Raw genomic sequence first — 23,417 nt, 5'->3', positions numbered from 1 at the left:
ATCTTAAACGAGTTTCAAAATTGTGCTAAGGAGTCTTGAGGTGAGAATCTTGCAATCTTGGACTAAAGAGCCAAGGTGGCGCAGTGGTTAAATGCAGCACTGCAGGCTACTGCTAGATCAGCAGTTCAGCGGTTCAAATCTCACCGGCTCAGGGTTGACTCAGCCTTCCATCCTTCCGAGGTGGGTAAAATGAGGACCCAGACTGTGGGGGCGATATGCTGACTCCCTGTAAACCGCTTAGAGAGGCCTGAAAGGCCTATGAAGCGGTATATAAGTCTACTGCTATTGCTATTGCTATTGCTATTGCTATTGCTATTGAAGGCCCCACCCTTGGCAGTCTGGGAGAACCGGTCATTTAATAAGGGGAGGGGGCTGTGCCTCCAAGAGAGTGAAGGCACAGATAGAAAAGAAGAAAGATCAAAGAAGGGGGAGGGGAAATAAAGAAGACCAGAAGGTAGAAAATGAAAAATGAATGAATGAATGAAAGAATGAATAGAAAGAAAGAAAGAAAGAAAGAAAGAAAGAAAGAAAGAAAGAACGATAACAGAATAGCAGAGTTGGAAGGGACCTTGGAGGACTCGTAGCCCTGCTCAAGCGTGAGACCGGATAGTATTTCATAGAAATGGCTGTCTGATCTCTTTTTGCAAACCTCCAGTGATGGAGCATCCCCCGACCTCTCCAGGGAGGCCCTTCCACCAGTTGACGGTTAGGTAGAATCGGGAAAGAGGCGGAAGCAGAGAAAGAGGAGCTAAGACTGGTAGAAGATGGGGCTGAAAGGGGGCAGCAGGGACCCAAATGCAAGAAGGCAGCATTAGCGTATTAGCATATTTCAGCAAGAATAGAATGTAAAAAAAGTAGAAATAATTTGTTCCTCAGCAGTGGCAAATTTCAAGATCCGTGCCAGGATATAGTAAAGCAACTGGCAGGCTTCTTTGGCTCCCACGATTTGCAGCAGAAGGAACGAATGTTCTCCTCTTGATGAAGAAATGAAAAGGCCATGATACCCTTAGCGTTATTGGTGGCATTCTGGGCTCTGATCTGGGCTCTGCTGGTGCAGACAGAAAAGCTCTTCCTGCATGGACAGAAATCACCCAGGTTTACCAGCAAATCGGCAGTTTCCAAGAAGTCTCCCTTCTACTCCGGCTGTGAACTACGCCAGATATCCAAGGAAGACATTCATGTTGCAGTGGGGGAAAAGTTAATATATGTCATTAAAAGCAAATTGCCTGTTTGCACTGAAAGAAAAAAATGGGTTGCCATGAGCAGTTCTGAAATGAATATCAGATTCAAAAGTCCCCCCGTGTATTTAATGGCATGCTAATTTACATTTTAATTACTTCCTAAGAAATCAAAGCTTTTGTTGACAATGGAACATAATGTCAGCTTCATAGAGCACTGTCGGTAGATGCTTAATGAATTTAATTAGATAATCAGTGGTGTTAATTATCTTTCTATTATGAAGATAAAGATGCTACACAAATGATTAGCAGAAATATAATTAATTATAAATTTGCTTGTTTGGTCAAAATAATACACAGGGCATCATGGCAAGAGATTTGAAGAGGATACTGACACTGTGCCCTCCACACACTGGGGAAGCACCGGCTGGGAAAAGCCGGGCAGGCAAAACTCACATCTGGACGGACAACCTCCTCAAGCAGCCACTGGAAATTCTTGTGAGCTCAGAACAATTGACTTTCACCAAATACGTCTAGGAGGGCACTACACACCTGTCACAGGAGCATTATGTGCTTCCTTCAAAACTCAGTACAAAACGGATCACGGACACCATATTTTGGCCAAGCCAAAAGAAGCCAAGTAAATGAGTTGCAGGTAGATGTGACTGTGTGAGTTGTGTTGCCTCAACTTCCTTTGATCTACTTGGGTGGGCAAAGGGAACTTTCCCAACTATGACACTCAGGCAGCCTTTCACTAATTACAACCTTTCCCTAATTACAGCACTAATTAAGGCAGACACCTAAAAACAGGTATGCAGAAGAAATGGTTAAAAGTCTTTGCAAGACAGCAGAAAATTATTAGCTCTACGTACAAGAATTTCTGCTTGGATTGTAAAAACAGCTATTTCCCCTTTTCTGTTTGGGAAAATAAACACGGTTTGTTTTTAAAGGTAAATGTGGACCTTTTGCTCTTTGGAGTCCATGTTTCTGTTTGCCAGAAGGGAGAAAAGCTGAATGTTTGAGTTGTAAGAAAATGCTCCATGTTGAGGGTTGTGCTCAGTGGCGGATTAAGGCTCACTGGGGCCCTAAGCACTGACAAATCTTGGTGCCCCCCACCTGCCCACCCTTTGTACACACTGAACGAATCTTCATTGGGTTTTTCCCCCCCTTTCTCAACTGTGTGGTGCCCCCCCTGGGCCCAGTGCCCTAAGCACGCGCTTAGTCTGCTCAAGGGTTCCTAACCACTGGTCGTACTAGTGAAGGAAGAAACTTTTTGAAAAGGGGGAGAGAAGCTCCGACTCAGATCTGTCAGTGGAGAGGCCTTTATTCTGAGAGGAAACCCTTCAGGGAAGCTTTCGGTCCAAAGGGAGGGAAGATCTAGAAAGATCAGGGCAAAGTCACGTCTTTTGGGCCGAAAGAGGCAGAGCCAAAAGGAAAACCTCCAGCTGGAACCATAAGGAGACATTTGGGGCAGGAGACCAACCTCTCTGAGGACGAGGCCACCTCCAACCACTCCAGTTGGAAAGCCAGATGAGAGGCAACATCTGCTCAACCTCAGTTCATTCTTCAGGGTCAGATATTGTCAAATATCGTCTAATTAAAAGACTCATGTATTTGTTTTAATAATAAAGGGTTATATTTCTTTTTAAAAAACATGATCTTGTGGCTACTATGACTGACTTCCCTCTATCTTGGTCCCCTGAGATCTGTTCCAGCAGGGGAAGCCTAACACAGGGACCAAATCTCTAACTGGGGATGTTTCTGGCAGCATCAACGATACTTGCTGAGATTAAGAGAAAGCTGAGAAGGCGATAAACCTGGCCCTGGGTTTTGTGGGAGCAGCCCTGCCTTCCCGCTCAGCTCCTGTACCGTTCCTAGCCCTGGAGGTCAGCCTCTGACCTCTGTCCGCCTGGACCCCCATCACCCGCCTCCTCTCCCTGCTGCCTCCATAGGGGCCGAGTTTGGGGAAGCAAAGCAGCAGGTGGCAAAGCTCTCCAAAGACCCCGGGCAGCCCACCAAGTTCATTTCCTAAAGGACGCCTTGGCCAGGGCTGATCTGCTAAGGCTCCGAAAGGGGGCAGGTCTTCCTCCTGCCCTCCCCTCTGTTCCTGCCTTGCTTATCATCACTGCCCTTGTCCTTTAGGGAGAAGGCCTAGTGGGGAAATGAATCTAGGAGGGAAGGGAAATATAACTCATCCTCACTGTGGATTTCTTTTCTTTCCAAGGTGCACAGGAAAAAAAAACCCCTCTGGTGCACCAGAGTTGCTATAAAGAATGTGTCCCTCTGTCTGTTTGTGGCTCTGGAAGTCCCAGAGATCTCCTATCAGTCATTTAGCCTGCTGTACAACTCATCTTCTTGAAAAGCACGAGGGGGGGGGAAATACAATTGCCTGGAGCAAAAAGAGAGGCAAGAGTCGGAGGCTCAGTTGCACGTCACACTACAGGGAAGTGTCTATCAGATCTCGAAGCGTCGGTTGCTGACATTACCGAAAACAACACAAAATGAGTAATGTTCCCCTGTAATCCGGCTTCTCCTTTAATTACCAGCCTTTTCTTTTTAGAAGAGGAAGACAGAAGATGCAGAAACCTCAATTTCATGCACTTGTGCCTGAATAATGCGTCTACGCGGCCTTTTCCAGATGGCATCCTTTCCTACTACAAGAACTAATGATGTGGGCACATTTAGGGAAAAACCAATAATAGTCTTTAACCTTCAACAGCAAATACAAGTTGTACAAAATGTTCCTTGGGATACATTAACAAATATCAATTACTTTGCTCACTGATGTGTAATCAGCTGTAATAATCAAAATTAATTTTAAGAAATAATTAAACAGACCCGAAGGCAAATAGAGGGTGCCAGCGTTGAATAGGAACGTGTGTTCCCATCACACCTGGAAGGAGGTTACTTAGGCTGAGTCTCTTTCTCAGCCAACAGCACAGCAGCTACGAAGCCGGCCTTGAGTTCGCCCACAGAGCCTTCGCTGCCCTCGGCACTTTCTTCCCGGGGGGGGGGAGGGGGGGCTTCATTTGGGCCACACGATGCATGTCAGCAAATAGAGCAGGACTAGGGCTGCAAGTCGGGAAGCGCACGGTGCCCCCCTGCGTTCTTTGCCCGTGTGCTTCCTTTGAGGGCTCCCAAGAGGATTTGGAAAGGCAGTTTATGCCAGTTTTGTGCATCACCTGTTTCAGGCTCTCACTCAAAGGACTCGTCCTGCTGGACACACTGATGAGGATTCTGCTCTGGGAGGCTTTTTTCCCCGACGCTGGAACCACAGGAAGGGAAGGAGCAACAAGCAGAGTTAAGGTTTTGTTGTACCACTTCAGGTGCCACCCAACCCCTCTTCCTGACCACTGATGCCATCCCAGTGGCTTCAATGTTATCCCCCGAGGAGCCCAGGCTTGGTAAGGCCCAGGGCAAAGCGGGCATCCCAGCCAGCTGCGTTTTCCTCTGCCCTGGATGTTTGTTTTTCCAAAGAGCAAACTGTAAAGACTCTTCCTGCTGCCTAGCGAGGTCTCCCCTCCATCCAGCTCTGTGGTGTTTTGGACATCTCCGAACCCCACCTGTCACCACCGGTTACAGCCCACCGGATGGATGAAGTAGCCTAGATCACGAGGGGGCCTGTCAACCGCTCCCTTGGTAGCATGTATCGTGCTTAACGATGGTTCCTGAGTGGACCCATCGCCCCAAAGGCCCCTTCCCTTAAAGACTTCAAGAGCAGAGACCTAGAAAGGCCTGCCAGGTCTTCCTCATGGCCTCTTCCCAAAGAGGAGCTACGTCCTCCATCTTCATTCTCTCCTCTCCATCGCCTTCCTCTTTAAATAAAGGGGTTTTGTACGCATCCTCCAAATCCCTTCTTCTCCTGGAAAGAAGTCGGAGCCAGATTTCCTCAGCTGCCCTCTGGATCTCTTGCTGAACTGGAATGAAATAAAAGGCAAGTATGTTTTGGTGTGAAAGTATGACGTCAAGAAAAGGGCCATCATGCATCGCTTCCGGATTGAAGGTAAGTCTGATCGGTTACGTGGATATTTATGGAAACCGGGACATCCTTAAAGCAGAATCACTTGCAGCCCTCCAGATTTTGATGCTGCCTGTGCAGAAGGTATGTAGGAGCCAGAGCAACAGACATGTCTAAAATAATAAATGACCCACATCTCTCCATGTATCTCGTGTAAAATTGCCTTTTTTAGTTTCCAGGCAATAATTTGTAAACAATTTGGGTGACAAGGTTTCTATATCGACATTGCAAAATGCACCCATGTTTTAAAGAGACCACAGTAGGTGAGTGTTGAGCTTAGTTCCTTAGTAGAAGAGTCACAATCCGTGTGGGCTGCATTGGCCGGGTGTGGTTTCTGTTGCTTGGAAGCCATTAATTCAGCACTGCGTATTTCCTTTAGCCTAGAAGACCCAGATGAAACTCTGTCCTTTCTCTGCCAGCTCTCGGTCTCGTTCTGTAGACCCTTGGAAGTGGGTAGATTTTGAGAGCAAAGCAGGACATCTACAACAGCCTTCTCCTTTTCTTCTCTTCTCCACCCGCTTTTCCACATCCATCATGTCATGCTTACCATCCTTCAGGGCAGAAAGATCATCGATTCCCTCCTCCTCCTTCCTCGGGCCAAGAGAATGACCCGAAGCCGGCATCCATTTTGCCTCACCATTTTCATGACAGCTGTAACACAGAAAATAACAAACAAACCTCTGGCTAAAATATAGGCAGGTTCATTAAGACCACCCACCATCTGAGCAAAAAAAGGTGGGCTGTGGATGATTTAATGCAACTTAATCCTAATATATTTATTTTTAAAGAACTTTTTAAAATACGTGGTTATTTTTAAGAACTCTAATAACCAAGAAGAACAACTAAAAGACAAACTGCTCCAATATCTGCTCTTTGGGGATTACTTTGGGGATTAACACAGCATTTCAAGGAAAAAGAAGTCTCGGCCTCTATGTCCCTAGGATGGATTCCGTTTATGGGTCCATTTTCCCTTTTATCTTCATCCTTTTCTTTAAACTGGACGTGGTGCTATTGTTCCATCAGCGAGGGATTGATGCAGTCATTTCCAAGCTGAGGAAGCTTCCCAAATCTAAATGGAAACAGCTTCTGGGTTCTTCCGGAAGGCAAAATGCCCTTTTTCCTAGCTAGCCAGAGTTCTTCGTTGCCATGTGTGTTATTTCATCTTTTTGGCTTTCCTCCTGATGCCACAGGAGGATGCAAACGTCTGATAAGGCTCTCCTGCCCAAGACCAAATAGAGTTGTTAAGACTTTGCAAGGAAACGGCAAACTGGCCCAGTAAACTATCCAAGAACCAAAACCAGAATAAAGCAGGAGGCAGAGTTGGAGTCAAGAAATGGGCCACACTTGTGGTCCGACAGTAAGTAGGTGACACTATTTATTTACCAAGAATAATCACAGATTTACTGAAAGTTTACTCTCTCGTGATGGGGACTTCTCAGTTCCATACGCACGATGTTGGAATACCCCCTCCCAATTCAGGAAGGTCACAAAAGGCTTCCCCAGGTTTGAAAGAAGCTTTAAAGGTGAGAGGCATCTCTCCAAAACATGACTAGAAACAAACCGGTCCTTATGGAAGTCATTGTATCTCAGGGACATATCCAGCACATTTCTTCCTCTGTTCTAGATTAAACCCTTGGAGTCTCTTCAAGGTCAAATCTACATTGACCATGGTGACACAATTCAACGAGTACCATTGAAATGCCTGTCCCCGAGGAGACATATTTTCTCTGAAAATAAGTTTCTGTAAATTTCGGTTCCCTTGCCTAAGAGTTCTGCCAGAGTAAGGAAACACCACCGTACCTGATAGATTTCAGTTGCAACAGGCAATACAAAAGGCTTGCGATGAAATCCAGGCTAGAATTGTGCACTGCAAAGATGACATCCCATCGCATCTGAAGGGTCTGCAAAACTTCCAGGAGACTTTGGGGCCCAGAAGAAGAATTTGATAAATAGAACAAGATGCTGTGGTTCAAACAGTTGTACAGGTTGCTCATAATTGACTCTTTGTGGAGAAAAAGCTTTCTTGTTACCTGTTAAAAAACAGTCAAGAGGCTCAGAATGCACCGTGTTTAGGGATATGACCTAAAATGTCCACGGAAATATGACAAATTTAAAAATAATCCTAATCTAAGACACTTAAAAGCAATTATGCAACCAGATTTGCAACAAAACGTTGCAGAATGAGGAACTCTATTCCTCTGTTTTTCAAGGAATTTGTCTTTGCTGGTGCTTACAGACATTCAGCCACATGCAAATATAAATGAAAATGTTTATTTTTTCCTCTGTTGTTTTTAATCTGTGGCACGTGGGAATGTGTACTGGAATGCATATGCAATAATGATTCTTAAATGCCCATTTGCCTTGTGCAAAATTTTCTCTAATCCAACTACTTTCCTTCTCCAACAAGCATGAACATGTGTGAGCATTCAAGCTGTCAGTCCCCTCATAATGGAAATTAAATTTTGAAGGGAATTTAGGGTAATTATTTGTTGCCACAGAAGTAGCGTCCCTGGGGTGGAAACCATCCCTAATAAGCTTACAGCGGCATCACTTGGTGCGTCTGCTGCTATCCAGAAACGGCTGAGAATGGCACCTGGGGGAGGGGGGGAGGGGGGGGAGGAGGAGCCCTCACCAGTTGCACTTGCTCTGCGATGAAAAGGATGGTCTTCCTCGGCTCTGTGACCAGCACCCCCTCGTGAAGTTTGCTTACCAGCTTCCGAGTAAAATAGCCAACATTTACTAGGAAATAAGGCCTGGCAGACTCCAAAACATTCCCGGCATCCCCATTTCCTGCAAAGGGGGAAGAGAAGGTTGAACTTCTAAAATGCAAACAAGGAAATCTCTGCAGATTTTTTTTTCCTGATAAAACATTACGTGGTCTCTCCTTAATTTTTGTTTTTCTAAAATTATTGGAACAATCTTCAATTTTAAAAAAAATATAGAAAAGAGACCACCCCAAACAAAATAAAACACAAACTAAGAAAGAAAAAAAACGTTACCTTGTGTTTTATATTTACTGTTACTTTACTGTATTTACTAATAAATATACTGTACTGCCAAAGCTAATAAAGAAAATTTAAAAAAAATATGTAAACATTAGTCCTTATACTCGGCAACCAAGCAGTCTAAACTATTAGGAAAATGTACGCCTTCAGTGAAGAAACTTTTATTTCTAAAAATAATGTTTGGATTAGGAAGTTATTATGTTATTTATGAGTCAGCAAGGTATCATCAACAGCCTCCTTCTGTCTAAGCTCCACTGGACTTTGTCAAAGGCACAAATGGTCAAGAACACACAACCCGCAAGGTTCAAAGGGGAGGGGGGGGGGAACGACCCTTTGAACCCTGACCCACCCACTGCTCAGCGCAGGAATCCAGACAGGGGGCAGGGGGGGGGGGCATCACAGACAGCCGAGCCTTAGAACCCATTGCCACTTCCAACCCTCGGCACGGCTGTCTGCAAAACCAAAACGAATGCTGGAATCTGTAGCTCAGCCACACCTGCAGGGACCTCAGGGTATGTTCGGTGGGTGTCAGGTAGATTGAGGTAGAAGAGGGCTGAAGTGCAGGTGACACTCACCTGTTGTTAAAGTGGAGGTTTCCTTGTAATTTTGGCCAAGGTTGTAGACAATCTCTATAATGGAAAGCAATAGCTCTGCCTGGAAGCGCATCTTCTGCTCAACAGCAGCATTCTCTGGAGAGGCCTGTATTGCGGTGAGAGATAAACGATGGAGTCTGCAGGGAACCCCACTGGTGATGGTTATTAGGAAACAGCAACAGCCTCCCCCCCCCCCCCCCCCGTGTTCCTAGGAAGGTTACATTAGAGCGGAAAGGTTTTCAGAGAACGTTTTAAAAGGAGGAGAGAACAAGAATGAGGCAGCAGTTTCCAGAACCGGGCCTTTCCCTCAATGAAAGGTCGGTGGTAATACTCCATAGTTCACTATCCAGACTGTAGCCTGGCGCAGGGAGCCATGCTTGTATATGGTAAAACCCCCAAGGACATTGCAAAGCCTTTGCAAAAACTCTGGGACGCCTGGGACGCACAGCAGAAGGTGAGCGAACGCATCCGCTTCCCCTCTGCTTTATCAAACGTTCCCACTGGCAGAGTCTCCCCAAGTGACGACGCAAATAACGAGGGGCAGGAAGGATGCGCCAGTGGCAAGTCAGGGAAAAATCCTGGAGCTTCCGGCTCTCCTCCCTCCGTCTCACCCCACAACTGAAGGGGCAGAGAAATGCATCAGACCTCAAGCATGAGCTCCAGGGGGTGCCAACTTTTGTCCCTCCAGTCCAGCAGCATCATTCCCATCAGGAGAAGTTGAACCAAGTCCCAGACGTCCTTCCTGGCTGGAGGCTGAAACCCAGAACCACAAAGACCGGCAGGGTTACTGGCCTGGGAGGAGGCGAGGGCGGGGCTGTGGGGGTGGGACCTCCCTCCCCTTCCGCCATCTTGGAAAAACAGGGGAACGTCAGCAACCGCAGCATGGGACACAGGCAGGTTGTGCTGCATTTCCACACTTACATTTTATCCCCCATACGGAAAAAACAGATCAACAACTGGAATATCAACATAAAACCACAAATAAGACAGATTGCTAAAATGTAATAAAACAGCAGTCGTGATGTTAGATGAAATTGCATGCAGAAAATGAGCAATGGCAGAAATAAAGGATGCCATAAACTAAAAGCCCTTTGAAACCATTTCTGGTGGGAAAGAGACAAAGATGGGTTTTGTCAACAAGAGTATCCCAGAGCCCCACTTTGCAAGCGAGCTCGTCCTTTGCGGGGAAATCCAGATGCCCCTTCCCCAGCTAGCACTTTGGACTCGCTCAGAATCGCTTTTCCAGGCTCAAAGAGCACATTAGGACCTTCCCAGCTTTTGTTCCCATCGCCGGATGGCTGCGTGGAGAGCAATTGCCGGAGCAAGGGAGGAGTCCTTACTGAGCGCAGTGGCCAGCATCGATGACGTTTTCCTGTTTCGTCCTCCACACTTCCTCCCATCGTTTGAATAACATAACAACAACAACAACAACAACCAAAGTACAGAAAAATTGCTGCAGGCTGCGAAAATGGAGAACATTATAAAAACAACAGAAACAAAGGCAGAATATAAGGGAAAACAGCTGGATGACAGATTAAGTAGATGCATGGACAACACTTGAAAAACATTGAAGGAAAAGATGATGACAACTTGATGTGGACATGGCTTAAGATGGGAACTATCAAGAAAGAAATGAAAGGTTTAACACTCGCTACTCAAGAACAAGCACTACAAACTAATGCCATGAAAGCAAAGATACAAAAATCCACCAACAATCCAAACTGCCGACTTTGCAATGACAAAGTCAAAACTGTTTCACATTAATATGTGAATGCAGCAAAATCGCACAAAATGATTACAAAGCTAGACATGACCGAGTTGCTAAATTAATCCACTGGTCATTATGTAAAAAATATGATTTACCTGTATCCAGAACGTCATGGGGACATAAAGGGGAAAAAGTTATCGAAAATGAGAAGGTGAAGATCTTGTGGGACTTTCGAATACAGATGGATCCTCATTTGGAACACAACACACCAAATATTACAGTTGTCGAAAACCTATTTATTGACATTGTGGTACCAGGAGATGCCAGAGTTGAAGAAAAAGTACTGGAAAAAAATCACGAAATACCACAACCTGGCCATCGAAACTACCCGATTATGGATGAAACATGTAACAGTGATGCCCATTGTCATCGGGGCACTTGGCACCATGTCAAAGAATTTTTTAAGATACATCAACAAATTGCAGGTTCCTAACCCTAACCCTAACGCTGGCGCAACCTGTATCAACCATCAATAGTATTTGAGATGCCTTTTTGAATGTTCAGTTGACTGAGTTTCATGTTTAATGAATAAAGTATATCATCATCATCACCACCACCACCATCATCTGATTTCCTGATTTCTGAGATGGTTTTATACTTTTCAGGTTGCAGCTACAAACTATTATTCCAAGAATCTGCTTCTCTTTTAGAAATCCTGAGCCCCTGTTGCCTGTAGGGTGACTTCCTGGCATTTCCCACCCAGGGGTTTAGATTAAGGGCTGCTTGTAGGGCGAGAGACAAATGTGTGGGCAACTTTCTTCCCTGAGCCAGGAAGAGAGACAGGTTAGAAGGACAACATGTAGCTGGTAAAAAATGGCCCTTTCCCCATATATTAGAAATAGCCTTATAATGCCTAGATCATTTATATGCTGCCTAAAAAGTACAGCCCAGGCTTAGGTGCAGAGTTAGACCAGGCACAGTTGAAAGTAGGAATCATTTATTGATTAATTTTATAGTCTATCTTTGCCTTCAAGCTGATTCTCAAGACAGCAGTTCTTTCATTTCCCTTTTGACTGACTGAAGACTTCAGTTCAATCGGGATTATGCATCAATTTGTTTTCTGTCATCTAATTGTCTGGCATGATTTGAATATCATCCTTGAACGCCAAATTTCAGATTCAGCCGTAAGAGGAATAATATTGTCTGGATCGTAGTTTTATCCAATTAAAAAAATAATCAAGTATTCCAATTCCTCAAGACCTTGTCCATCACTACACCAACTTGTGGTTTGTCCCATCACCCCAATTATCTTGACTTCTGTGGTGCTGGCTGCTTGCTGAACCCGCCTATTGAACAGAACAGAATGGAATCGGCCACCGGGTCAGCAGAGCATCCCTTCCTACCTGGGGTGGCCCTGAGGGGAAGGCAGCCAAGGCCAGGGCTTGGAGGAAGGGGGAGCTGGACCAGAGGGGATCCTGGGGGTATCTCTGGTACACCAGGTGGACAAAGTGGAGGATATTCTGTATGAAGCCGGTTTGCCAGGAATCCTCTCCCTCTGCGGGAATCTAAAGGGGGACGCAAAATATGAACTTTTATCAAACAGCCATTCAATTATTTAGGTTTTACTTTGATTGAGAGAAGAGAAAATAATAAATGTAGAAATAAAAGCAGAGAAAGAAAAGCTTGGAGACTTTTGAAGAACTTGGGAAAGGCTTCCTGCCACTGAACTGAAATCTAATTTGATTGTTATTTCTTTCTCCCTTTTGGGGCAATCTGTCTTTCTTTTCTCATCCCTTATTTCCATCCTGTTTTGGGGGTGTTTTTCCTCCTCCTTGCATGCTTTGCTCCCTCCCTCTCCATCCTGTTTAGTTTAGTTTTAATTCAAAATTTTAAATTTGTGATCTTTATTATTTCAACGTCTATGCTGCATTTTATTCAATGTCAAGGATCACCTCTGGCAAGAAGGGCAGCGAAGAAGATTGGTTAAATAAAAGAAATGAACTGAAACCCAGTGGAGAAACAGGGCATCCTAAACAAATAGATTCTGCATGGCAGAAGCTCAAGTCGGAGAGGGACCCTGCTGAACAGGCTCCCTGCCTACTGGCACATCCTTTCACCCCTTTTCTTTTCCTTTGTCCTAAATTTTCAAAACAGCCTCAGCTCAGGTGTGTGTAGATAGAGAGCAATCAGCCTCCGTTGCTCCTGAGCAGCTGTGGGGCTTCAGCCTGCGGCATCCCCAGGACAGGACTCACCTGACTGGCGAGGGACGAGACCATCCCCAGCAACAGAACGGCGGCCTCCGCACATAAGCCACCTTTGGCTACTCTCTCTGTCTGATGGTGGCACAGCAGCCACTCCAACATCGCACCCAGACCTGCCTGGAAAATGAACGTCTCGTGAAACAGCAGAAAGTGCCCCAAAGGATGAGCTTCCCCACACCGCTAAATAACAACATGGCAGGCTGTGCGAGGGGCTCCTCTTGAAACAATCAATAGCAACAGCAATAGCAGTTAGACTTATATACCGCTTCATAGGGCTTTCAGCCCGGAAGCCTAGAAGTCTGAAAAAGAGGAACCTGCAAAAGAGTCCTCGGGTTACAACGTGATTTTTACTTCTAAATTCTATCCAAAATATGGGCAAAGGAGGGAACCTGAATCAAGATATTGAGGTGCCAATTCCTATGACACTAAAAAAAGAAGTGAATCAGGAGCAGAACTTCATATCACAAGACACATTTGAGAAAAACTCCTTTGATGTGGATAGCCTGAATAAAAAACACTTCTCAATGTGTTGTTCCTTTAGGTTCTTTCTGTTAGTGAAAAGTATTCATTAATACATTTTTTGAAAAATAAAATCAAAGAAAGCAAAATGTGAGTAGGACTATTTATTTCAGCATTTTTCTGTTATGCTTATTGTGCAAGAATTTGTATACGCACATCGTCATCTCAAAGAATTGCACAAGATATACCTGAATGTGTATACAGAGAGAGAGAGAGAGAGAGAGATTTTGTGCAGTTTAATCAATAACTCTAGCTGTGAGAGGTGGATTGCGTGGCATAGTAGCACAGACCTTAATAAAACTTTCCTTTGTCAACCCTAAGGGCAGGGGGCCATCCAGCCCTGCTTTGGGGAAAGGGACCTTATTCCCTCACGTGGCAATTAATTCTACGGGTTAATATCTCTCGCCATGGACAGGAAATTCCTCCTAATATCATACTTTATGGTAGTGATTAACCAGCACAATAAAATTAGTATTCAAATATTCAAAATATCCAAAACTAAAACAACAATGTCAGGATAGTTAAGAAAAATATATGCAGACAGAAATATTTCAGATTTGTTTTTACGTGACTGTGGGGCTGTATCAAAAGATTAACGTAATGGTTTATATGGTGACCCTTTTAAGCTGTATGAGCTGCTCCTCTTTCAAATAAAGTTTTGATAGCTGATGGCAGAGGTGGGTTGCTCCCAGTTTGGCCGAACTGGTAGTGGTATTTTGGCCTGGGACGCAGAACTGGCAGCGACCCAGGCTGGCCACGCCCCCAAACTGGTTCCCCAGTCTCCTCTGCTGTTGCCGGCATGTTTCTGCACCTGCGCAGAACAATTTTTAGTCCACTGCGCAAGCAATGTGTGGCAGGCACGTATGAGCGAAGAGAGCAGTTCACGCGCAAAGCACGTGTGCAGCGAACCGCTACCAACCGGTACAGGAACCCATCCCTGGCTGATAGGCATGAGATGTAAACCATACACAGAATAATTGTGACAGTATAGAATGGGAATTTTGAAACCCTTCCCAAAAATGAGCTTCAGCTGAGATTTGATTCCCAGGAAAGGGGCTACACTGGGGGTAATCTAGGCCGGGAATAATCGAGGCTGCCCTCTATGACACGAAGTCTCGGCAGCTTAAGGAAGATTCCTCTGTTGAATATGGACATTTCCTGTTCTGTTGCCTTTGAATATTTCCTATTTGTAGGGTTTATTCACAGTGAAAGTTTCTGTCCTTTGGCTTTGCTATTTCAGCTTCTACAAACCCTTTTCCCTGTCAATGCAGTGGCTTACTTGAGTGTCATCAGGTGGCTTAGAGCCCTGTGTGTCCAGAAGAAGCCCTGAGAGGAGGAGGGGAATCTCAGGGATGTGGGCTGAGCTGCTCAGGAACATCTGTAGCTCCATTAATCCAGAGAGCGGATACGGCTGATATTCAAACGACTGGGGAGAACTCTTCAAATTGTCTACAACGAAGAAGAAGAAACTTTCTCTTAAGGCTCCCTCTGAACTGCCTGCCAACCTCCTGACTTACAGGATGAAAGGAGAAGAAGAAGGGACCAGACTGTCTTCTGATCTTATTTACCCAAGGAAAGGCTACACAACACAGCCGTCGATGGGGGCTGCTTCTAGAGGTCGGGGGGGGGGGGGGGGAGCAGGGAGACTAGATTCTCCAGGATCTGGTTCAGTTTGGTTTATCAACCAAATATCCGGAATTAAATTGTATTGGCCAGCAAACAAGGCGCCAAAAGGCTGGGTCTCTCTTTTGGACGGAGCAGTTAAAGAGCCGAAACCCAAAGTGTGAAAGGGCCAAAGAGGAGGCGGTGAAGGTGATATTAGTACACAATCCCCAACCCCTTGGCCATCCAGGCTGGATTTCCTTCACATTTGGCCAGGGCTATTTTTAACAAAAGCAAAAACATTTTAAAACAATTAATACATGCTATAGAAATCAAATAGAGGCAAACAGAGGATAGATAGAGATGGAGGAGGGGAGTGGGAGAGAGCGAGAGAGAGAAAGAGAGAGAGAGGTGATAGATTTATTGAAATAATTAGTCGTGATCCACAGCTGGCCTCAGCATCCCATTGCAAGCCGACCAGAGGGCCTACCGGTCAAAATGTTCAGCCCCTCTAAGCTGTTTTTCAGCCACAGGCCTGCCACCATCCCCTCTGTGAACTCCTGCAGGTTCGTGTGGTTGTGCAGGAAATGGAAGAGCAGTTTGGCTGCCAGCACAATTGTGGTTCTATGCACGTGGCTTTGCATAAACATCAGGAACCAGTCAGGGCCCAAGGCCTGGAACATTTCTTCTTGGATCCTGTGAGGGAAACACCGGATTGAAAGACACAACACTTAAACGTTGTTTGTTGTAACTACGTGGCGGACTTACTAGAACAACAGAAACTGGAAACATTTGCTGGCTCCTGAGCTACCGTTGTGCTTTTGAAATCTCTTACCTATCCCAAACCTACCAAAGATTCAGTTACAGCCTAGTCTTAACCTTCTTCCCATAGAAATAGGCTCTTCCGATTAAGTAAAAGCAGCTCAAGGTGGAAATGGATTTTGAGGTTCGCGCATCTCTGAAGCAAAGGAGGCCTCCCCAAGGCTGGATCAAGGTTGGAGGGGGACTTGCCAGGAGGAAGACCCAGCCTTCATCACTCCGCCTGCTCTGCCTCCCCAGCCGAGGCTCCCTCGGAGGCAGCAGCGGCGGTGGAAGGATCCCTGATTTGGCTCCCATTGCCCAGAAGGGAAGCCTCCCTTGCAGCTTCAGGGATCCTGCTGGGGGACGGAATCCAATGTTCCGCCCTTTGTGGATTGGGGTGTGTCTGTGTGTTTAGAATAAGAAGTACCTTTGTCATTGTACTTTTAACCGCTGTAAAGAAGATTGTGTACACACAGACGCACAGACGTTCTTACTTACACAGAGGACGAATGAGGTTTGTCTGGTTGTAGTACATCCAGCAGCATGCTCAGCAACTGATTTCGAAGCCAGACCATTTTCCCAGGTGCCTGAGTTAAGCCTAGAAATCAGACCATCCAAAGAATGCGTGTGAAACTCTGCATGTGAACATCCTTCACTGCTAATAAATGCACGATACAAAACGAAGTGAGCAGATCTTTCACGCGGACGGGTAGTAAGAAACTCTTCAAATATGAGACTATCCCTTGTTTTATTTTATCTTGTACGGCTAACACGAGGTCTCGTAGGAGGGATGGACACTCCGCAGTCAGGCTTTACTCTGGAGTTTATAGTCCACCTTCAAATGGACTGTCCCTTTTAGCCAAAGGGAAACCTTTTCTTTGCGAACAGGTTCCATGCAGGAGGCAAAGGCAACGCAGGCTGGCTTTCGACCCACTGTCAGATGGGTTGCCTTCCTGCCCTAGGAGGCTGCTTTGCCACCAGGGGTTTCCTCTCAGGTGAAGCATCGCTGCCCTCTCTCTCCGGGCAGGAATAACGGGGCAGCCTCCCTCCCTCCCTCCCTCCCTCCCTCCCCGTGGCAGGCAGCTTAAAGAGCGGCTCTCCAGGGCAAAGCAGGCAGCAGAACTTCCTCTCTTCTCTCCATTCCTGCAAAATGGAGTTAAATGTTTCTTTTGGTACGCAGACACTTTACACTCTTAGCCACGAGCAAAGCAGCGAATAATAGAAACAAGCGGCTTTTGGAAGTTTTTCTATGTATTTCAATTTTGGTTCCAAGGAGGATTTTTTTAAAACTCCAAGCAAGTAAACAGGAAGAGCAGACAGGAGTTTGGACAGAGAGGCATTTTTGCGCTCTTCCTTTCTCCCTCACCCTCACCCTCACCCTCCTCCTCCTCCTCCTCCTCCTCCTCCTCCTCCTTCTTGCAGTTTCCCTTCAGGGGAAGCTCCAAAATGGGTGAGGAGGGAAGCATTATCTGTGGAATATCTGCTTCCCTGCCTGGCTCAGCAGCTGCTCCTGCTGTTTTCAGGAGTTTTGGTGCTCAGTCATGAGCCGAAATGTGGACATGTGCTGTTCCTGCCTTCTTCTCTTTCCCTCAGCCACTCCTCCAGCCTCCCACCTGATGCAAACTTACGTCTGGTAAGTTATTAGGCAGGAACACAGACCTTCTACAAGCCCTGATGTCACAGCCACAGAGTGGCCTCGATTCATAACCCGCTCCCATTTCTTATGAGACGAGCACCAGCAAGTCCTTAATTTCCTGCTGCACGGATGGTGCCTTAATGCTCTCTTCTCTCAGCCCAACTTACATCTTCTTTTCAGGGGTTAGAGGACTAGAGTTTGGTTTTGAGAGGCAGAATATTAGCAATGAGCCAAGAAGAACAAAGGTGAGACGTCAGGGCTACGGTACTATTATATCACATGCCATTTCTTGACATGTAACCGGAACAGTCCACGGCAAAATAAACTAGACAATCCATTAACTAAGGTTTGGATATTGAAACAAGCAGACGGCTTGAGAAGAAGGCAGGAGGCAATGAAATTGTGATGCCCCACGCAAATACTTCATTTGATTTGAGTCTGTATTGCAATGCATGTTTTACCACTTGTCCACCTCCAGATGTCAAAGATGCAATCCATTATGTGCCTTATTTTTATATTACACGGGTAAATAAAAATATTCCATTTTTTTTAGCAACACACAATTCTGTTTCATACCTTGTCCAAATGGCTCTGGAATATTATTGGAGAAGGTCTCATTTTCATCAATAGATGCAGGAGATAAAGTGTAAACCAAGAATAAGCCAATCCTGAACAAGAAAACATAAACCGATTGGATCAAATTGCAGACAGGAAGACCTTCAAATCACTCTTAGGAGGAACCCCAAAATAACATTTTACAGGTGGCTCACAGGAAGAATAAATATTGCTGCTACTGATGTTTTCCTGCATCCTCACAAAGAAGGAAGACGGGGCAACTCATGAGTCTAAACTAAGAGGTTTGTCATAAAGAGAAGCTAAGCCTCCTCTGATGTCACAAAGCAGGGCTTCCTATCCTCACCAACTTCAGCCCCTAGAAATGCGCAGGCAGGAATTGATGTCCCCATTTTTTAAAGTTGCTAACACTCTGGTGGAAAGGAGAAGGATGCTGAGAAGGGAACCGAGGGGTGAGCAGAGGCATTGCAGCCGCCCCCTCCCTCCTGTCCTCCGGTTCCTCTGGGGTTGACCCAGCATGGATGCCCCTCTGCCCTTCCTCCCTGCCGCTGATTGAGCCGGTGAAGGTGGATGTGGGGGGGGGGGGCGCGTAGTCTTTGTTTTGTGGCTGGAAAAAAAGCAAACTGTGTGGGGAGGAAAAGTCTTTCTGCTGAAGCCCGAGGGACAGAGGGGTGCTAGTCACGGATGGGCGGCAGGAGCTGGGTGGAAATACCAGCAGAGATCCTGGATGCTGAAGTGGCCCCGGAGTGAATGGTGGAGGAGGAGACAGATCCGGCGGACGCGAGAGGCCGGGATCCCGGGATCCCCAAGGAGAAGAAAAAGCTTGGGCACCATCTGCGCCTGCCGGACGGGGTTCCTGGGGGAATTCTTTCCTCTGCAAAAAGCAAAGAAATGTTTTTTTAGAAGATTTTTTCCTTTTCCTGAGGATAATATAGCCACAACATTATTTATATTTCTGCCTGGGCTTCTGACGTTGTCTTGGCAGCTCTCAAGATGCCAGCCACCGGATCAGATTCTCAGGCAGGCCCCCTTCCGCTCTGCATCAGCCGGCCTCTTCTTCTCTTGTGGGTTGGCCAGCAAAGAGAGTTCAAATCAAAGAAATAAGTGATGCCTGGAGCTGCACAGCACAGCGGAGTAAGCGCTGCTTTGACAAAAATCACTATCAGAATCCCGGAGAGTTTTTCAGCCAAAAAAGAAATTCACGAATATTCAGGCTTTTACATTTACAAGGCAGGAAGGCCATTTTGGGCTCTCCGGACACTGCACGATGCCTCTACAAGCACCTGCAGGAGGATAAAGGTGAAAGTATGCAGTAAAGTCTGGTGGGTTCTTTTTCTTTTAAAGGGAAAGTAATTCCCGTGGATGTAGAGACCCCACAATTAGAGTTTCAGTCCACGGCACGGCTGCCGGGTGAGCCCAGGATACGTGCAATTGCTGGCCCACTGAGAAGGCCTCTCTGTACCTGGAGGACCGGAGGACTTCCGTGAGATGCTTAAAGAGAGGGAGGTCCAGGTTTCCCGAGGCAGAGCACCACAGCTGAAAGCCAGAGGCAAGCGAAGCAACAGAGAGAGAGGCCATTTGGTCTGCATGCCGAGGAGGTTGTAGGAAACAGGCAATGGGCATCTCTTTCTGCCTTCTAGTTCTCCAAAATGTTGCAGCTCCGTCGTGTCTACCTAAAGGCGGCTCCGCATGAAGGATTCTTTTGACATGGGAAACTGGCAGGTTGTGGGGAAATCTAGAACCCCTGGCAATATTTTGTGTCAGGGGATTTCTTTATAGAGAGGATCATTCCATGAGAGTCGCCTCGATGGCATGCATGATGCAGAAATCTAACAAATAACATACAATACGATATAATGTGATCTGAATTGCTGGCTCAGGTTCCACTGTCTCATATATACCTAATGGGGTTCCAGAAAAGAAACATCCCCCTTTTTTTAGTAAAGTTTTTTATATTTTCATAAGATATAATCCACATGTATACTATTACATTGCCAGCATTGTTTTGTATTATTAAATGTTTACATCAATTCATCTTACCATCAAGTCCCAAATCACAATTATTGGCTCTTCTGCTCTCCATACGCCATATTTGTCCTTATCCGTCACTTTCTTCTCCCTCTCTCCTCCCTGTCCCTTCCTCCTTTCTTCCCTCTGTCATCCTTCCCAACTCTACTTTGCCTTCCCCTCTCCTTCTCCTCTCCCCTCTTTCCACTCCTCATTTCTCTCCTCCTCTTCCCCCCTCCTTGCCCTCTCTCCTACTCCTCTCTTCTTCCCTTACCTCTCTAGGAAGGAGACCTCTCTGCATGCCAGAAGTAAGGGTTTTTTCCCCTTCCAATATGTATTTTGAGGGGCGGATTGCCACCGCATAGAGTCATTTTAATTAATGATGCCTCAAAAGTAAGCAGGCTCACAATTTTTTTTTTTTACTGCCAAAAAGATTGGGGAATTTTCTCTACATTTATTGAGAGTGTGTCATCAAATTTTGGAAGTAAAATTTTAGGAAGATTGTATTCTCCAGGGGCTAAAAGCAACACATAAGCCACAAGTTACTCATACCTTGCTGCCAACAAACAAAGAAAGAAATAAACAAACAATAGCATCGTCACCTCAAAATTGCAGACAATATGTTGGAAGATCTCCAGGTTTTTGATTGTCGGCTGTTCTAAGCCAGCTTCCATGGTGCCACCAATGGAAAGGACGAGATGCAGAATTCTGCTGTTTAATAGGTGGGCCTTTTTCTTCAACAGATATGCCAGAATCTGTAAAATAATATCGCCCAAAGCCACAACAAAGAGAGGTATTTTATTTCTATCACTGGATAAGCCATCAATAGCCAAGTATTAAAATCCATTTTATTGCAGAATATAGACAATTAATTTTATGGAAAACCTGCCGCATTATGAAGAGTGAAGGTAGTCACAATACATGGAAAGTAATGAACCTTTAACCAGAATTCTCTCAGCATTCCCATTTTTCAAAGATCAAAAGGACAAAGAAATAAGTGTCCACTTCCTCCTTAGGAAAAGAGCTGCAGCCACCAAACGAGGACTTGGGGAAATCCATCCGTCCCAGGAAATGAGGCTAATGGGCCTTCTGACTTCTCGGTCTGACTTGCTCGTCCACTGGAGGAACTAAAAGATTTGGGCTTTCTGATTACAATAAGGCAAAGAAAGGGAATTCTTCCCCGCCAAGACTGCTAGTGGGAGGGGAAGGTTTCTTTCATTAGAAGGACTCAAAATTCCAAGCTCCAAAACTTTTGAAGGCGACTGGGGAAAACGCCTCATCTCCTCCTCCTCCAACAATAGGACAAACGTTCATATTAATTTTGAGTATGAAAATATTGAAAGAACGTCACAATCAACTTTTTTGTAATGAATTTCAGTGCAAGCCACAAATCAGGAGGCCAGACACACTTGCTGTTCAAGTACTGCATTTCTGAATCAATGCACAAGCACCGCCTGCCTGGGAATCAGAAGTTTGGAAAAACCACGTAAGCTCCAATTCTAAAAGCTGCGGGAAAAGAGAGGCGCTCCTGTCTCACCTGATACCCATCGCCTTCATCCCCCATCAGGCGTTCATTCACTGCGCTGCAGCTCATGACGGTCTGCAAGACCTTGACGGCCGCATAAACCGCGTGGTCATCCTGAGCCCTGGCCAGCAGAGCCAGCAGAAGAGAAGGGCCGCCAAGGTAGCTCAGGCTGACCACAGCCGGACAGGACTGGAAGACATGGGTCCCTGGACAGAGGAAGAGAAAAGGCTGACAGGAATTGAATTGTCTCCGAAAGCCTGCCCAGAATAAAATGAGCAGCCAAAAACTTTGTAGAGATATGTAGAAATAACAGAAAATAATAAGTATAGTAATAATTTAGAAAATCAAATATTTTCTCATGCCACATGCAGACTTACATAAGTCTAGTAAACGTTTTACACCAGTAATGCAAATCAGCTGAGCTGTTAGTGGAATCTGACAGCGATGAACACTATGGGACTGCCCTGGAGGCTGAGGAAGACTCTGGGGGGTGTTCGGAGTCAGAGCAGGGACTAGAGAGGCCTGTTGGCCACCAGGTGGCGTCAGAGTCAGGGAGCAGTGAGGAAGAGCAGAGGGAGGCTGTCCTTGACGAACCCATGCATAGGGATGCGAGGAGGAGGGAGCAGCTTTGGAAAAAGGATCACAGAAGGAATAGGAACAGGTGGCTACTGATTGGCCCCTCCCAGAGAGCTTATAGGTGGGGCGACGGGAGGGGACTTTTGCAGGAAACAACAATTTACTGACCCAGTCATAGAGAAAGATTGGGAGAATTTCGTGAGTTCAAGCCTTGTTTCATAGAGATAGCTCTCTGGGCTCCCAGCCAAGGGGTTGCTTATCTCCCTCCTTAGTTGTGGCAGAAAGCCAAGTCTGCGTCCATATATATCATAGAGGCTTGGGACAGAACAGAGGCATCCTTTCCTGATGGCGAAGACTTCTTCTCTGTCATTTTGGAGGGCGGGTGGTGGAATGAGGGTTAGGGTTAGGGTTAGGCATGGGACTGAATACATGTTAAGAAGCTTAACATGTATGCAATTTTTCTATAGGATGCAACTCTGCATTTCTGTTATATTTCTGTTCTTTCATTTTACAGACTTTATTTATCTATCCATTCATTGCATTTCTACCCTGCCCATCTCACCAAGGTGCCTCTGGATGGTTGACACTTTACATGTTATTATAAATTATATATTATTATGAATTATAAATTCAGGATGCATTTTGGCTTACCATGCTGGCCCACCACAATGGCACCAATTGTTCTTAAGCATCCAGGGAGTTTTGCAGCAGTATTTTGAGCCATGAAAACAGGTGTTATATTATCACGGGAGGACAGCTTCAGCTAAAGGGGGAAAAAGCATGTTTCTTTCTTAAACATTTCAAATATTAGGCTATGTGATTAATATGTTTGCAATCTATTCTGCTTTCCAGCAGAGCTGCCCTCACAAAGTGTCCAGCTCTGAGCTCAAAGGAGGCTGCATTCGTCAAGCGCCCTAGAGACGGATGCGCCACTAAAGCTGCGGTTGGTGGGACAGAGCTGATTTTTGTAATGGCCACGTGTCAGTGTGGATTTGTCACAGAAAATACCAATTTTATGACATTGGGCACCAATATCTCCAACTGGGGGAAGAACCTCCACTGGGATAGCCCCAAAAAGGCCTGGGTGAGTCTCCGTTCTTCAGACCAAGGATTAGATTAACCTTGTACAAATAAAGCACCGTTTAATCTAAATATGTCATCTCTAGGGAAACACTCTTTCCCCCCAAAAAATTTAACACCCCTCTCCCCCCTCTTCTTATCTATCTTATCTCAGCAAGTGACAAGATCTGGCTGACTTTCTGTGAATTGCAATCAAAATAATTTGAGGCCAAACCAGTGGGAACGTCAGCTAAACCCAAAAGTTAAAAAAACAGGGTAAGAGAGGCAAATGGCAAATGACTTCTGTATCGTTGGGAGGAAAATAACATCGACCCTTCCTTGCTTTGAGTCACAGG

General features: G+C 45.7%; 1 protein-coding gene across 1 annotated transcript in view; it reads right to left on the bottom strand.

Annotated features, from left to right (window-relative positions):
- WDFY4 (WDFY family member 4) overlaps positions 1-23,417 on the bottom strand; it is a 93,887-nt gene that overhangs the window by 37,792 nt on the left and 32,678 nt on the right. Inside the window, 18 exon segments of the mRNA XM_087726733.1 lie at positions 4,361-4,710; positions 4,904-5,095; positions 5,744-5,847; positions 6,961-7,226; positions 7,829-7,986; positions 8,777-8,900; positions 9,440-9,712; positions 11,858-12,067; positions 12,755-12,880; positions 14,562-14,731; positions 15,375-15,580; positions 16,184-16,283; positions 17,898-17,989; positions 18,607-18,768; positions 19,357-19,430; positions 20,504-20,656; positions 21,439-21,632; positions 22,654-22,765. Of these exon segments, the coding sequence (XP_087582859.1) occupies positions 4,361-4,710; positions 4,904-5,095; positions 5,744-5,847; positions 6,961-7,226; positions 7,829-7,986; positions 8,777-8,900; positions 9,440-9,712; positions 11,858-12,067; positions 12,755-12,880; positions 14,562-14,731; positions 15,375-15,580; positions 16,184-16,283; positions 17,898-17,989; positions 18,607-18,768; positions 19,357-19,430; positions 20,504-20,656; positions 21,439-21,632; positions 22,654-22,765 (3,066 nt within the window).

Source organism: Thamnophis sirtalis, unplaced genomic scaffold, assembly GCF_051295495.1.
Source record: "Thamnophis sirtalis isolate CommonGarterSnake01/CBP01778 unplaced genomic scaffold, rThaSir2_p1.2 scaffold_12, whole genome shotgun sequence".
Lineage (NCBI taxonomy): Eukaryota > Metazoa > Chordata > Lepidosauria > Squamata > Natricidae > Thamnophis > Thamnophis sirtalis.
The sequence above is the reverse complement of the archived record's forward strand: the minus strand, read 5'-3'. Positions and strand labels throughout refer to the sequence as shown.